At 45.4% G+C, this 16176-nt stretch overlaps 1 protein-coding gene across 1 annotated transcript; it reads right to left on the reverse strand.

The window, feature by feature from the left end:
* Positions 1-1282: 1282 nt before the first annotated feature.
* acin1a (apoptotic chromatin condensation inducer 1a) lies at positions 1283-16161 on the reverse strand. The gene is made up of 18 exons (XM_019257244.2): positions 15949-16161; positions 14427-14492; positions 14145-14256; positions 13981-14036; positions 10902-13799; positions 10265-10405; positions 9980-10065; positions 7739-7796; positions 5689-5728; positions 5319-5461; positions 5026-5169; positions 4703-4898; positions 4348-4493; positions 3627-3734; positions 3410-3517; positions 3013-3322; positions 2712-2812; positions 1283-2627 (listed from the first exon to the last, which is right to left on the reverse strand). The coding sequence occupies exons 1-18, from the start codon at positions 16084-16086 to the stop codon at positions 2286-2288; spliced, it is 5193 nt and encodes a 1730-aa protein (XP_019112789.2). The 5' UTR covers positions 16087-16161; the 3' UTR covers positions 1283-2285.
* Positions 16162-16176: the final 15 nt, after the last annotated feature.

The following is a 16176-nucleotide window of genomic DNA, read 5'->3' on the forward strand; positions in this document are numbered from 1 at the left end:
GCAGGCATCATAAACCTAACAGGCATACTGCTTTAATTTTCTCTCAAGAGGATGATGTCTTCCCAGGTCGGCATTTCATGAGCTAACCCTTTGGCCTTTATATCAACATTTTTTACAAATGCCCTCATGATTTAACTGGTACATAGAGATGAAATTTACTGAGTGGATTCAGCAAAATATGATGTCGTTTGTCCATCCAACACTTCAGGTGTAGTTGGGTGTGTATCGAAGATGGCAGTAGTGGACCTCGTCAACTTTTTTCTTTGTCAGATTGCATTGCCTCGATATTGTAGGCTTCCTGACAGTGTCGTTCACTTGCCTCTGTACTGCTGCTTACTTTAACACACTCTGTCCTCAAACTCAAAAAGAAACGTCTTCTAACTTTCCAGCACATCATCACATGCCCTAATGTTCAACTTATCTTCAAAACGTCCAACTGCCTGGCACAAACAAACACACAAATGATCAGATACACCCACATACTTGCTTTTCTCGTCACCAAAGTATCCACAGCATGATAAGATAAACAGTCATTACAGACAAAAGAATACTTCTCTGGCATGCTTATTCCAACTAGGCTGCCACAGTTAGAAATCTGTTCTCGGGCTGCCAGAGAGATGCCAGGGTGAAGGATTCACTGGTCCTCACAGAGTCCAGACACACGGAGTTGCATCAGGGCAGAAAAATGTTATGCTCAGCGACCATAGGGCTGTAATTACATAGGAGCACTGCTGAGCTCTGCAGGATGAACATCAAGACTGGAGAGATGGAACAAGGGCGCAGAAGAGGGACGAGGGCACATACAAGATTTGCAGTAGATGGAGAGAAAGCAAGGGTGGGTGACAGATAGATGGTACAGGTGACGATGATGTCAGCTTTGAGGAAACCACAAGATTAGGATAAATGTTAAATCAAAGAAAATGTAATTGGTCACCACCTTGTGTTGAGGGAAAGAGGAGTTTCCTGAAATACGGATAGCAGAGTCTGCAGGCAGATCAGTGTATCCTCACAATAGCACTATCTTCTTTAATAATCTGTTTTCACATGACAGTCTGAAGTAATTCTCCTCATGTCAAATGCCGTGACTGACCCGAGCCACAATGTGGTGTGACTGACACCTTGTGGACTCTAAGTGTAACCACAAAGCTTTTAGAAAACTTGGCTTGAACTGAGCTATTCCTGGTAACTAGGTTTGGATCCACCATCCGGAGGAGGAACGCAAAGATTACCCTATAAACCTCATGAGTAGGGAGAACAAAAAATAAACGTCACAAAAATGTCAAATTTCAATTTTTATTATTTGTACATTCACCACTGATAGGCGTACTCAAAGAAGAAATTAAAAAACAAACAAAGCTTGGTACTAAAATGATAAAATAATGATTAAAAAACAATATTAAAACCATTGGTGAGAAAACTCATAATGCAACCTCCCTTCTTGAGCCTGTACTGATACTACAGGGCAAGAGAGACCGGAGGAAGAGGAGGAAGGAGGAAGAGAATCAATGATGAGGACAAAATCATAACTTGCGTCAGGTGTGACAGACAGATTCTCCCCCCCCCAGAGAATCATCTCATCTCTTAACTAAATCGAGGGAGAGAGGAACACTGCATTGCCTTAGTAGTTATTCCACACCTGTCCAAAAATTCCCCAGAGCTGCCTCATTTAAAGACTAAATTTTGAGTTATCTTATATGTCTGTACAAAATGCCAAACACACCTTTTCCAATATTTTTAGATTTATGCGAGCCTCTGCACAGAAGGCTGAGTCTTCTTTTTAGGCAGGACCGGCAAGGACAGCCTTGGACTACATGCAGCAACAAAAGGATTCCTCGTCCAAACTGCAGAGCTGTTAAAACACTGAGGCGACGACAATTGATAGCAAATCATAATTGGCACCTACACTTTGCGACAAATGGGGAATAGTGGGGGAAATTATTAAAATTACCCAGCGTGCCATACTGCTATGCCGTCAAGACAAAAATAAAATAAAATTTAAAAAATAAACAAAGAATAAAAGAGAGGCAAACGTAAAGAAGATATATCAAGCCTCAACAGGAGCGAGACGTACAGCACTCTGGGAAACAACACTGCAAAAAAAAAAAATCATGGTCCCCTTTAAGCATGACTGTGTGTAGGCGTAGATGTGCTTTAAAAAAGGTGACAATTTGATGGTGACGACATCAGTTGGTCCTCTGTTGGGTCTTAGTTGTAACAAAGTACATGTAGTGAAAGGCAAATGGAAGAGGGTGGTCTCTAGGACAGTTCCATCAGTTGATTGGCCATTAACGCCGCCTTTCTCGCGGGTCGCTGCGGCTGCGCGAGCGTCTGCCCCCGCCTGCCCCGCTGCCCCCTGGCCTACGGTAGCCATCCCTGCGTTTGTCGTTCTCTCTCTCCCTCTCCCTCTCCCTGTCTCTGTCTCTACCTCGGTCTCTGTCTCTTTCCCTCTCTCTGTCTCTGTCCTTGTCTTTCTCACCCTCACTCCGCTCTCCAGTTGCACCACTTGCAGCCTTCATCCTCTCCTTACGCTCCTCTTCCCTTTTTTTCTCCTCTTCCTCTTCTTGCTCCTTCCTCCGTTTCTCGCGCTCCTTTGTCCGCTCTGCTCTGGCAGCTTCCCGCTGGACAAACTGAAACAAAGAGAATGAACTTAGACACCATGTCCATGTACGTGAAAGTAGCAAGCAATGAGTGTTAACTGTTTTGTGTCTTACCTGTTCCTCTGTGAGTGGAAGCCAGTATATGCAAGGAGCTGCTTTAGTTTTGCGGAACAGATCATCGAGAAGCTTTGCAGGAGGATCCTCAGCTGCTTTCTCTGCCAAAAGAAATACACAATATTAGGCTTGCAGCCAATTTCATTAAATATTCTGCCATTCTAGCTCAATTAATCACTTTTTTTTTTTTTTACCAAAGACATTTAATTTCTTATCACTTATCATATTTTTGCAGAAAGATATCAATCAAATCAAACTGATACATTACTTTGATACATACACCTCATGTGTCATGTCTTACCTTTCTTCTCAGTCTTCTTCTCCTTGCTCTTTCCCCTCTCCTTGCGTCGTCTCTCTCTGGAGCGCGACCTCCGGGGGGCTCCCTCCTTCTCCTCTCCGGGTTTCCCAAACTCTCTGACCTTGTCGCGATCCCACTCGCGCTCTGCTCTGGCCCTCTCCCGACGCTCCATCTCGCGCTCGCGCTCGGCCCACTGGTCTCGCTCCGGCAGGAGAGAGGGCAGGCCCGATGTTCGACCGCGGCCGGAGCCAGCGACCTGTTCCTCTGCTCCAGCAGGTTTGTTGGCTGCACCTAAGCCTTTGTGGAAGTCCAGCTACAAAGCAGAGAATACACTTAGGCTACAGATGGCTAAGCACTGTAGGTGTAAGAGAAAAACAGACTGATAATAACATGGTCTTACCTCATCCTGCTGGCAGAAGTCTACACTAAGGACTTTAGGGTTGCTCTGTGGCCATTTCACTCCATGAAGAGCTGCCCGTGTAGCAACTGCCTCATCTGAGCTACAGTACTAAACACAGAGAGAAGAGGATGAGACAGAAGAACCTTCCACAGGCCAAAGGCAGTCTGGATCAGAAGTGCGGTCCTCTAACAGAAAACACATGCTTGTAATAACTCACAGTGACATAGCAGTGAGACTTGATTTTGTCGATCCAGAAGCCCTCTTCCACCAGGGTGCCGGTTCTGCTGAGAAGTTCCTTAAGCTGCCCCAGAGTGAACGGCCTCACCTACACAAAATATCACAGAGTACTCATCAAGACAGCGTTACATAATTCACCTGTGTGCCACAAAACCCCACTGTCATCCTAAAAGCATTAAAAACACAGACAAGAGCCATACGCCTTCATTTCAACGAACATAGGCGGTGTTGTTTACTCTGGATCAACAGCATTCTCAGACTGAGAGCAGCTCTTTGCTGGACAGACAAAAGTGGTTTATGTTGCTGGGAAGAATAAGCTACACTAGTAATGTTCATCATATTAAACAGAATATGTCCAACTGTTGTGGATCTTTTATGCATATGGTGATTAGTGGTTGATTTTGGACCAAATAATAAAAAGATAAAAAAAGCAATCTTTTTGTTAGTGCTTGTTTCTTCTAGTTCTAATTAGCTCCTTCAGTACGACGAGCCTGCCAGTCGCATTATGGATTATGAAAAACGCGTATATTGAGCCACAGCAAGAGGCTGGGTCAGTTTATAGGCATACGCCTGCAATGAAAGGGAACAGTTCCACAAATGCTGAACACTACCATCAGTTAAACCACTTGTTTGAGATTGTTATATACATATTAATACATATTAATAATAAAGTAGACCTTGTAATGGCAATTAAAACTCACCAGGTTGCTGATGTGAACGATGCTGGAGACTTTGCCTCGAGGTGGGGATGGTTGCCGGGCTGTGCGGACAGGGTCATCGATCGTGATGGAAACTCCTGTTTTCTGCTGGCTGATGGAGCGACGAATGAGGGTGTCGCTGGGGGTCACTGAGATATACACAAGAGGGGAGGAACACTTAGTATGACATTTCCATTACTACACTGACACAATTTAAATGCAACTAACTACTGTATGTAGATTATGTGTAGTTTATTGTTGTGTGTTTAAAAAAACTTAAAGCTTAAAGTTAAACAGTTTCTAAATGGAATTTCCGGAATGATTTTTGACAAATTCGGCACCAGATGAAGACCATTACCAGTGTTGATTTCTACATCATGGCTGGTATCTAATGGAGACTGAGTTTCCATGGCTCCAGGAAATGAGGTCTCCATCTTCTCTTCATGCTCCCTTGCTCTCTCTCCGTCTGCCTGCAGATCATCCTCCTCTAACTCCTCGTGTCTGCTCCTCTTTGCCTCCTTCTGTCCGTTCTCCTGGCTTTCTGAGTGCACCACCTGCATAGAAGGAAGCCATCAAACACTTCTTGATTATGAGATTCATATAACCTCAGACTTTCATTAGCAGCATGTTTTATTCATAGTAAAGACAATTGTGTAAAACAGTTAAGAGCTGTAGACCAACCTGGGTGACAGTGCGTCGGATCTGAAGGTCCTGGTCCGAGCGCTCCCTCTCTTCATCCTCAGCCCCAGAAAGGACAGCTTCCTCCGGGTGCAGGTCCACTACTGCCTCCTGGCCGAGACACGGCCGAATGTCTGGGATGAGAGACTAGGGAAGAGCACAGATTATGCACAAGACGAATGGACCTACTATAGTCAGCACAGAACACAGAGACAGTACAATACATCCATGTACCCACAAGAGCATTACTAGAATCTACTACAGAATGCAAATCAGTTTTTCTATGGCGCAAGTACCTTGAGTGAATCTGTGGTGATGCTGATGGAAGGTTTCTTAGCAGTGACAGCTGTGCTGGAGCCCCACCTCCTCTTGCGACCTGCCGCGGTCCCAGACTCCTGCTCACCCTCGGCACTGCCAGTGCCCGGGGATGATTTACTGCCTAGTAAGACAAAAAAAGAAAAACCTCACTGAGCATTTTTGAAATCTAGACGATTATGACCATGGAATCCACAGTTAAGATTTATGTCCAGTTCCCAAACCTTACACTTATAATGCCATCCATCATCCATCAAGGGTAACATAACGATGGGAAAGGCACAAAACTAACACAAATAATGAATTTGAAATGGTGGTAAAGCACAGAGTAAGTCAGGAGGATGTACTCACTGCTAAGAGAGATCTTGCGAGCTGAGAAGGCCTTCGGTGTCTGAAACACAAGGAGAAAAAAAAAACAACCCAACATACATGGGAGAGGTGAGAAAAAGACATCATGGGTGGAGACAAATGCTCAAGGACAGGTTTAAGGAAAGGTGGAACAATAACAAGAAAGGAGACAAGTAGGGACTGAGAGAGTGAATGATAGAAACTGCTGTGAAAAGTCAAATCTACTGAATGGCACCATTTGTGTACTATAGAGGTAGTTAAGTGTATACCATTCACAGTCATTTACAACTATAGATTATTTAACATAACTTGTTTTTGATGAGTAAAGCGTAGTTGCAGTCTCTATCATACAAACAAGGATCTGGTGGAAACACTGCAGTTTAAATTCCAGCTCTAAACTTTTAAAATTATTTTAAAGCTTTGTGTGTGAACAGACACACGAACGCCAATCAGTTAAACATAGAAAGGTTATTAAACTGATGTTTAATTAAACTGCAGTAGCCACAAATATGATAAACATAAAAATAAATTGCTGCTTCTCCCAGAAAAGACTATGACTGGAACTAAGCATGTTCAAAATAACTGTATGAAATATAACATTGAGTAAACATCTACTTATTCCCTGGTACCACTGACACCTGATCCTTACTGGTTTGGATATGGCCCAATCACGACTGCATGTACTGTATCTAGGCAACAAGGGTCCAATCAAAGGTGGCTGAGATGTTTGGATGGAAATCTGAAAGCTGGTTGGCTGGCAGGATGGATTCAATAGTTCATTGGGGTGGGTAGGGGCTTTGAAATGCTTTTAGCCAAAGCAGTCATCCTCAGGTGCTTTGGCATTAGTCCTTTTAAAAAAAACGTGGCAGGCTCTTGTAACAATTGAAAGAAACAATGAGTCCAATGAGTTGCAGACCAGATGAATGTCTTCAACAGTCAGACAAATCCAGGATTTTTAAAAATGTTTTATGTTCAGTTGGGTTTGAGGCGCAGTAAGTTCATACAGAGTCACAAAGTCTTCTTCAGTTCACATAAAACCTGCCGAGCCCATTGAGTCCAGATAAAAGCTTTGGCTTCTTTGAAAACTCATTTAATATCCAATAAGGGTATTTGCTGAAGAAATCTGAATCCCATTCCAAAGAGTTTAATAAAATCCAAAATGTCCTTTGTCAACCATGTTACAGTTCACCAACTGCGTTAAAGGATGTGTCCATGATTTCCCACATTTCTTTGCAAGTGGGTCAAAAAAGTCAATGTTAAAAAAGGTGAAACAATCTTAAAACTACTCAGGTTGTTGAGAGGGTTTCACAGCAGCCTTGACTTGATGTTAGCACACGTTTTCTTGTCTCTTCTCCATGTTGATTTAAGGGTACGAGACAAGATCAGTGGTTAAAAAGCTAAGAGAGGTGGGCCACAATGACTGGCCAACCCCTTCTTTGAATCTTCTGGTCCAATCAATAGCTCTTGAAAGCCACATCCGTGAAAATCAGGCAGCCTTTATTGCCAGGGGTGTCCCTCTGCAGTGCAGCCTTGGAGGCTTATCTGTGGTCAACTCTGGATTCTTGGGGACAGTGGAACAGGTGCAGCAGTAGCAGTAGTAGTAGTAGAAGTAGTAGTAGTAGTAGTGGCAGAGGTAGTATGCAGGTACCAAAAGGGGCAATGGAAGAGGCATGAGCACCTTTATAACAAAGCAATCATTTGGGGTTTAAACATCAGCCACAGTAAGAAAATGCCCTTGCTGTTTCTGCTTATGACAGTACCAACAAAGGTTTTACAAACAGCCAAATTAAAAAATGCAACTTCCTACACACATTCTACCACTTGTGAAAAGGGCTCATCTAGTGGAAGCTTTAAATGTAAAGAAAAGAGATTCAATAACATTACACTGACACATAATCAGATACCCTATACTGTAATGCATATACGTTAATAAAAACTATGTGCAAATCACAGAGAGTCATCTATAAAAGCTCAAATGGGTTGGTCCATCTAAGCCCTCAGCTACCAACAGCTTTGAGGACCAAGATGATTCATGGTTCTTCGGGGGCCTTACCTCCTCACTAGTGTCTGGAAGCTTCTCTGGCTCTGCCATGGCAATCTCCTTCACCTGCCTGCATAGTGTGAAAAACACATCAGCAAAAGAAGAGGGAACAGATGAGGAGACTGTTAGGATAGAGGGAAAAATGTAATCAAACTCAGATAACAAAAACTTAATAAAGACTTAACAAATGCAATCAAGTTTAATAAAAGCACTGAAAGACAATATGGAAGTTCAATACCGCTTAAAATAAAAGGTATGTTAGATTTATGAATAATTAAAAATATAAGAACATCAATGCAAAGTCCCCTACAAATATGGGTGTGTAATTTAAAATCAAATCATAATGTATCAGCAACTCCATGAAGCACATATAATTTGTAGTTAAAATGGGCCAAACATGCAAAAGCACTCCCATTTCACCGTTTTCCTAACTACATTATCATTTATGGGATAAATCAAGGAGTCCTGAACATAAATATTAATCTCCTTTTAACAGAACCACGAGGCATCATTAAAGACGTATTCAGATATATCAGTAGTTGAAACTACTCCACTGACAACATCTGCCAGATGATGCTAAAAAAAAAAAACTGCGCCTTAAATGCATCACAGTGCTGACCACAGTCGCTCTGTCACTGCATAAATAGGCTGCTCTTAATTACTCAGCGTGGGGTCAGAGAACTGAGCCGAGTGGAGGAACGCAGAGGCACCGCAGTCCTCCTTCAGACGTGCCGGGTCCAGGTCCAGACCAGGTCCAGACTGGACCTAAGCACGCTACACCCACAGCCACACAATACCTGCCACATGAGCGCGCGCCTCACGTTCTCATGTCATCCCCCCATGCGCGCACACGCGAACACGTCCACTCACTCCGACTTACTTTGAGGGGGTGGACTTCACAGCGAAAGAGACACACTGTGGCCGGACACAACGCAGCATACAAGGCGGCGACTGCTGCTAAAACAACTGCGTCGCAACGAGACCTCTCCCTCTCTCCCTCCCTCCCTCCTACCTTCCTCTCACCAGAGACTGCTCCTCTGTGAACGCGCTCATGTCCGCACCGGCGGTCAACCAAAAGCTGCGACCGACAAACCCTCGCCTGGCTGTGTAGCGGAGCCGCTGTATGGGGAAACCATAGGCCGGCTCCGGCAGCTAAAGCCATCGACGGAGCACAGCCATGTTGCAACGAATGAAGCAAAAAAAAAAAAAAAAAAAAAAAGATCGCGTATTAAAAAAAAAGGACCCGCATCTTCTCAGCCACACCGGCATCAAGGCAGTCTCTTCAATCGCCTGATGGGAAATTCACTCCCCTGCATCTCTTTTGACCCCGTTTTTATCGCCACTGGGTTGTGTTCACATGTACAACCATACGGAATAACAGACTCTAATAAAGTGCGAGTATATGATCTGATAGCAAGTGAGCTTACAACATCTGACAGCCCACAGCATCACCTTCATGTTTCACGCTGCACAGCGCTTTTTGTGGGGGGGAAAAAAAGATCAAGGCCATGGCGTCCAAAACTGACAATCCACGATCAAGTTATGATTTTGTTAAACAATATTACCAGAGATGTTCAGTGGGTTCAAGGTCTGCTGACTATTAGAGAGAAGCCATGCAGCCATAAATCACAGTCCTGTTGTGAAATGAATCCAATAACTTCATAGAGTGGCAATGTGGAGCTGATCCTGTGTAAGTCGCCTCTGCACCTAGGGTATATTGCATACTGTATATATATTCCCCAGTGGACTTCATGTAAGGCTACATTAACCTCTTGTCAAAGTGATTATTAAATATTATTCTGTGCACTTTTGGAAGAAACAAAGACCATCTCAGTCATGTGTTTCCATGAACTACTGATAAAGGAGTACAGTCAAAGAAGTGTACTCATAACTGTTCCTCAGCCCATGAAGGAATTTCATTTCTGCTTCCACCTGATAAGATTTAGGTTATTTCACTGAATTCATGTGTTTCCTCTGTGCACAGTGTTGTATTGTAACATTGTAACAGTGAGTTGCACAAATACTCGGATGCTGCAACTTGAATAGTAGATGCAGAAGTAGGTCCTGCAATGTCATTGTTTATCAGCAACGTTTATTTCAGGGCCATTTTTAATATTCAATATTATTATTAATTACAATTAAAGAATGCACTGCTGTCTATATTGACTATACACTAAATAGAGCTAACAGAGCTTGTTGCTCATTCACCTGTGTGTAAATCTAACACAGACAACGTATAGGATGTTTGCAGACCTTTGTTTGTCCTTTTCCTTCTCTCCCTCGCTGTCCTTTCTCTTCCTTTGCGTCTCCTCTCTGGTTGGTGCTTCAGTGAACAGCTTCTGGAGATTTAAAAGGGCAAGAAAAAGAATTAGATGCAGAAGTTGCGTCGTTTGTTTAAGTAGTTAAAGAAAAAGTAAAAACAAGAAAAAAAAACGATCAGGAGATTTATCTAAAAATCAATTTCTTAGGAATTGAGATGTAAACATCACAGATGTTCAAATAAAATCTGGTGGCGTGTTAACCACCTGAGAAACTGACCTTGGGGTGACTGTCTCCATCAGCAGTTGTGTTACTTTTCTCTGCAGATGTTTCTTTTTTGCAAGGGGAGGCTTTTGGAGTTTCCTGAGCCTCTGATGTCACCCTGTGCTGTGGTGAGGAATCTCGATCAGGTTTCCCTTCCTAAAGAAAGAGACGAACATCTTATACGCTGGGAAAAAAACCTTTAATTTGGGTGTCTTGAACATACATAGACATCACATCTGACTTATGTTATACATGTAATAAGTAGGAATGAGCCCCTGAGCCTTTACAATTGCAAAGCCATGACATTTCACTGTATCCCTACAGAAATACATGCATTATAAACATAGCTTAGCTATGTGTGCACCTCTTCATCTAACCACTGCATCTGTGCTTCTTAAAAAAAAAAGGTGCTGAAATGTCAGGTAGCACTAAGCAATGATCGGCCTGTATGATGAAATCTTTTCATCATAGAGGCATTGTCCAAAACCCCCTCCCTGTCCAACCAATGCTGCTCTGCTGAGTGCTAAACATACCTGAAACTATAGATTCAGTGAAAGGCAAGTGAGAGCATGCCTCTTTGTATCTGTATCTGGCACCTGCTGCAATAATGCCGTGTGCTGTGCCCGAGAGAAGGTTATTTTAGACCACTTACCCTTCTACCTCTTGAACTGGAGCAGGTTTTCTCTTGAGAAGACGAGGACGAGCCAGAGGACCGAGATGATGAGGACCCGGAGTCCGATTCTGAGGAAGAGGACTCATTAGACGATGATCTTTGTCTTGCTTGTTTTTCTTCCTTCTTTATATCTCTTCCCCGTCGCTGTGCAGCATCTGGGCTTGAAGGACGCTTGCTTTCATCCACTTCTTTTGGTTTTTTGGCAGACTCCTTGGCAGCCTGTTCCGTCTTCACTGAACCTGCTTTTTCTTTGTCCTCCGATGCAAGGCTTGTAGCCCTATCTTTTTTGGGACTCTGGAGCAGCGTGGCGCTAACAGTGGCCTCAGTCCCTGCGACAACCTCCTGTTTTGTCTGCATCTGTGGATCTTCCTGTTTAGAGGAGGGCTGGTGTCCTTCCTGCTGTCGTTCCCCAACACCAGTGGGGGGGGATACAGGTGAGGCCCGAGGCTGGGGGGTATCAGAGAAGTTCCGGGGCCGCTTGATAACCATGGAGGTCGAGGATGATTGAATTTGGGAGTCCCTTAAGAACCGGAACTTCTTGAATGGAGACAGAGGCGACAGAGGTGTTGGTGAAACGGGTGCACCGGATTCTGCTGCTTCACTCCGGGACATTGGAGCATGGACGTCTTCATCTTCCTGCTCTCCTGCATCTGTCGATGACTTTCTACCTGGCCCTGTGGAGAGGGGGGGAGGAGTGGGCATGGGGGTGAGACCAATCTCACGGCCACGTTTGGATGGAGGGAGGTGACTCTCCCTCTCCTTTTCAGCCATCCTAGCCCTCTCTTTCTCCTGTTCCAGGGCCCTCTCCTGCTCCTCCTTCTCTTTCTGCATGGCTTTCTCCTTTTCTAACCTTTCTTGCTCAAGAGCCCTCTCTTTCTCTTTCTCCTTCTCCAAGGCTCGCTCCCTTTCAAGTTTTTCCTGCTCTAGAGCTTTCTCCCTCTCCAGTCTCTCTTTCTTCTCCTTCTCCAGTCTCTCTTTCTTCTCCTTCTCAGCCTTTTCCTTCACCATCCTCTCCTGTTCCAGAGCTGCTTCTCTCTCTGCTTTCTCTTTTTCCTCCCTCTCTCGTTCCAGGGCTTTTTCCCTCTCTATCCTCTCTTGCTCCAGTGCTTTCTCTCTCTCAATTCTCTCCCTTTCCTTCCTCTCGAGCTCTAACCTCTCTTGTTCTTGAGCTTTTTCTCTTTCTATTCTCTCTCGCTCCAAGGCCTTCTCTCTTTCCATTCTCTCCAGCTCGATGGCTTTCTCTCTCTCTAGTCTCTCTTGCTCCAGAGCTCTCTCCCTTTCTAGTCTCTCTTGCTCCAGAGCCCTCTCCCTTTCTAGTCTGTCTTGCTCCAGAACTCTCTCCATTTCTAGTCTCTGTTGCTCCATAGCTCTCTCCATTGCTAGTCTCTCTATCTCCAAGGCTTTCTCCCGCTCTAACCTTTCCCTTTCCAACCTTTCCTGCTCTAAAGCCTTTTCTCTCTCAATCCTCTCCTTCTCCTTTCTCTCAGCCTCCAGAACTCTTTCCCTCTCTAACCTCTCTTGCTCAAGAGCCCTTTCTCTCTCTTTCCTTTCCTGCTCCAAAGCCCTCATTCTTTCTAACTCCATCACTTTCTCCATTTCTTCTCTCTCTCGCTTCTCCCTCTCCTCCTTTTCTCTCTGCAGACGTTCTTCTTCCAGGGCCCTCTGCCTCTCGAGCTCCCTCTGCCTCTCGAGCTCCAGGGCTCTTTCTCGTGCTAAGGCTTGCTCTTGTTCTTCCCTCTCTTTAGCCAAAGCCAGTTCCCTCTCCTGCCTCTCTCGTTCTAGAGCAAGTTCCCGCTCCCTCTGCAATGCCTTCTCTCGTTCTTCCCTTTCTAAGGCCTGCTGTTGTTCGATTCTCTCTTTCTCCAGAGCTCTCTCTCTTTCCTCTCGCTCCAGTGCAAGAGCCCTTTCCCGCTCTTCCTCAAGTTTTCTCTGCCTCTCTTGCCTTTCCAGCTCTAGGGCCTTTTCTCTTTCTATCTCATTTTCCCTCTTCCTATCCCTCTCTTCTGTTGCAGTGGCCTTGAGCACACTCACAGGTACTTGAATATAGGGCGATTGTGCTCCGGTGACACCCTGGTTGGTGCCTGGAATCATGGGAAACGGCACATGGCCTGCAGTGTTGGCTGTGTGAGTGATAGCCGATACCAGACCCTCTGGAGGCCCTCTGCCAGGAAATGATGTAGCCAAGGGAGAGCTGCTGTCCTGCCTTTCGACTTCCCCATCGCCACCGTGCCAGCCTGCTCCTGAGAAAGCACCTTCTGACGCCATCTTGCGTGCCAGAAGCGTCAGTGGACCGGGCTTGCGCTCGGCATGTCCACTCCTCTGTGGCTCTGGGCTGCTACTGCGGCTGCCGCTGGTGGAGGAACCAGAGCTGGAGGTACTAGGTGAGCGCCTAGCTGGGGCTACATCTGGACTAGGGGGGCTCTGTTTAGGAGTGTCAGGCAAGGGGAAGGATAACTCTGGAGGTGGAGAGGGGGGAGGCGTTGGCTGGCGGAGCTGAGGGGACAAAAGGGAAGGCATGTGTTGCTGCTGGGGTTGACAGGATGCTCCAGACCTCTCTCTGGTTGAGGGCACTCTGGCCGGCTCTCTCAGGCTTCTCCTCCGAGCACCGCTGTCCCAGTCGTCATCGTCGCCATCCTCCTCACCATCCTCACTATCCTCATCGTCGCTGTCAGCTGCGGCTTCATTGGATGCAGAACCCCTCTCTGGCCGCTGCTCACCACCAGGAATGCGCATGGCCACAGAGCCTGAAGCAGGAGGACCGGACACGTCAGCCTCCTGGTTTCGGTTGGCATCACCCTCGTTTACTGCACCAAACAATCCCTCTCCACCAGACGGGCCAGGTGGCTTGTGCTGCTCAGCCAATGCTGGTGTGACATCCTGATGAGGACAGAAGAAGAGGTGAGAGTCATTTTGTCATAACACTATGCCAGTTTTCTTCAATGTAAATGATCTGGCACAGAAAGTACTCAAATGTGCAAAATCATTTAGAGCAGAGGCTCTCCAGCCAAAAAAAAAACAACAAAAAACTGATATGTAAGAAAAGAGAGTGATGTCTGACCTGGGCTTGAGGAGGACATGAGGTACTGTTATTGACTTCTGTGTGGTCCTCTTGATCTGTTCACAAAAGACAAATGAATAATACCACACCCATGTATTGCAAAACAACCCGAGACGTGCACAGTAACTTACATGGTTGCAGCAAAGGATTCAAACAACTCTTACCATTTGTTTCATATGCTTCGCGAGCCTCTCTCTCCAGACGCTGCCTCAGGAGCTCCTGTTGTTTAGCCAGATACTGCTTGATGAAGCTGTTCTGGCTCATTTCCTCACCAATCTAAGAGAAACCATTAAAAACATAATGCAAAACTTCAAGGCCACTTGCGCGCACTTTCTGCAGACATTTACGGGGATCATGCTAATGCACATTATGTCATTTATACTTATCGTGGCGTTACACGTGAAGAGGCTTCGGTCATTAAATTAAAGCTTCGTTTAGACACTTACCTGGGAGTTTGGCTGCAGTCCAATGTGAGCGGTGGAGGTCCTCTGCAGATTCTCCAACATGAGAGCCTGGTATCAAGAAGAGACTTTATTTATGTAACATACATATGAGGCTGTATTTTTTCTAGACTGGTTAGAGTTGGTATTGTTGCCTCTGAATGTAAACAGGTCATTTATGACAACCTAGTTTCTGTGTGGTGTACCACCAGTATTTCGACTCTGTTGCAAACTGTGTGCCTTTGCATGTCAACACAGATCCTTCAGCATCAAGAGCAACCAGAAACTAGTGAAGACAAACAGGAGACAGACAACATGCAGATAGAAAGCAGACCAGACTAAGAGTTATGTGTGTCGAGTTGCAAAAGCGGCTGGACTGAACTTTGTCTGAAATGTGTTTTCTTTATTTTTTTTTTATTAAACACTTTTCAACTATCTCTGTCCATGAGTCCGCATGCAGCATCACTCACACTCTGCTGCTTATAAATTTTCATTGTGCACGACACACAAAGCCACAAGAAACACTTGTGTAACTGTCAACAATGGTGTAATCTCCATTATACTGAGCGGTGATAAGCAGTAAAACACGTGATAAGTAACAATTTGAGGTCTGTGGTTTGCTTTTATTGCCAGTGGGCTTCAAATGTGTCCAATCCGTATTTCAGAGGGGGGTGTCTAAACTGGTAACAGACAAAACAAGTTTTATCATGTGCTATAACTTGATATAACACAGTGGCCACATTTCAAATGCAAGAGAAGCGTGACACGACGCTACGCCGTGCTAATAAACGCTTGACATGGGAATGGAAATGTAAACACCGCTTGCTGCTTTCACGGCGCAATTCAGCGGACAGACGGTAATAAACCGGACCAACCGGGGCAAAAGAAGAAAAATGCCCCGGCTTCCATGTCGGGGTAGAGAAGACTGAATACCTGCCGCAATGTAAACAAACAAGCTAACACGGGATACATGGCAGCTGAACGGCCTGTGGTACATTTAAAAAAAAAAACAAGTTAAATTTGGCGGAACACGACGGAATTAGCCCGCTCAAATACATCGCAATAACGTTAAATAAACCTTCGGAGTCGGCTAATAAAAGTTGGAGACTTAGTAAATAAACGGTGTAACGTTAAGCTCCCGTATAAACTCAACAGTGCTCGGGACATTGCTCAATGGCAACACACACAGCAACAAGCCAGGCCACCGCTCAAGTCCCAGCGTTAGCCAGGGGAGCTAACAGGACAACATCACCCCGACAAACACTTTGAGATCAGCCACTAAGTTTAATTCAACTCCCGGCCTCGTTACAGTCGGTGTATTCCTGCACGGTGAAAACGCTGCTCAGTCACGGTGTGGTGCAGATGTACGCATTTCGAGCAGATTGGCGGTCGTTAACATCGACAACTCTACTACGCCGCTCGCCTGTAACGATACTCGGCTGTCGGCCCTCGAGAGAGCATCAGCCCGTCTCATCGTTAACGTTAGCTCGCAGCAACCCGTTGCGCGGTTTTCCGCGGCAGAACTCACCCCCTTGAGTCTTTTAATGAGAGCATTCTTCTGTCCGCTTTTCGGGAGTCCTCTCTCCTCAAGAGCAGCTTTTAAATCTGCTACTCGGAGGGACTGGAGCGGTCTCCCGTCCAGGGTAACGTCTTCGAGATCCGCCATTTTCCGTTCCTCTAGTCAGTTCCCAGCGAGAGCGACGAGCAACGCCTTCCTCCACCCAGCGTCACCGCCGACGACTTCCCCCTAATCAAA

Source organism: Larimichthys crocea, chromosome X, assembly GCF_000972845.2.
Source record: "Larimichthys crocea isolate SSNF chromosome X, L_crocea_2.0, whole genome shotgun sequence".
NCBI lineage: Eukaryota > Metazoa > Chordata > Actinopteri > Sciaenidae > Larimichthys > Larimichthys crocea.

Bases quoted from the DNA above. Each gene is read 5' to 3' on its own strand.
- acin1a (XM_019257244.2), bottom strand. From the start codon at position 16,086: ATGGCGGATCTCGAAGACGTTACCCTGGACGGGAGACCGCTCCAGTCC. The intron at 5,729-7,738 runs GTAAGGCCCCCG...CTTGTGTTTCAG, and splicing joins TTCCAGACACTAGTGAGGAG to ACACCGAAGGCCTTCTCAGC. The intron at 5,170-5,318 runs GTACTTGCGCCA...GCTCTTCCCTAG, and splicing joins TCACCACAGATTCACTCAAG to TCTCTCATCCCAGACATTCG.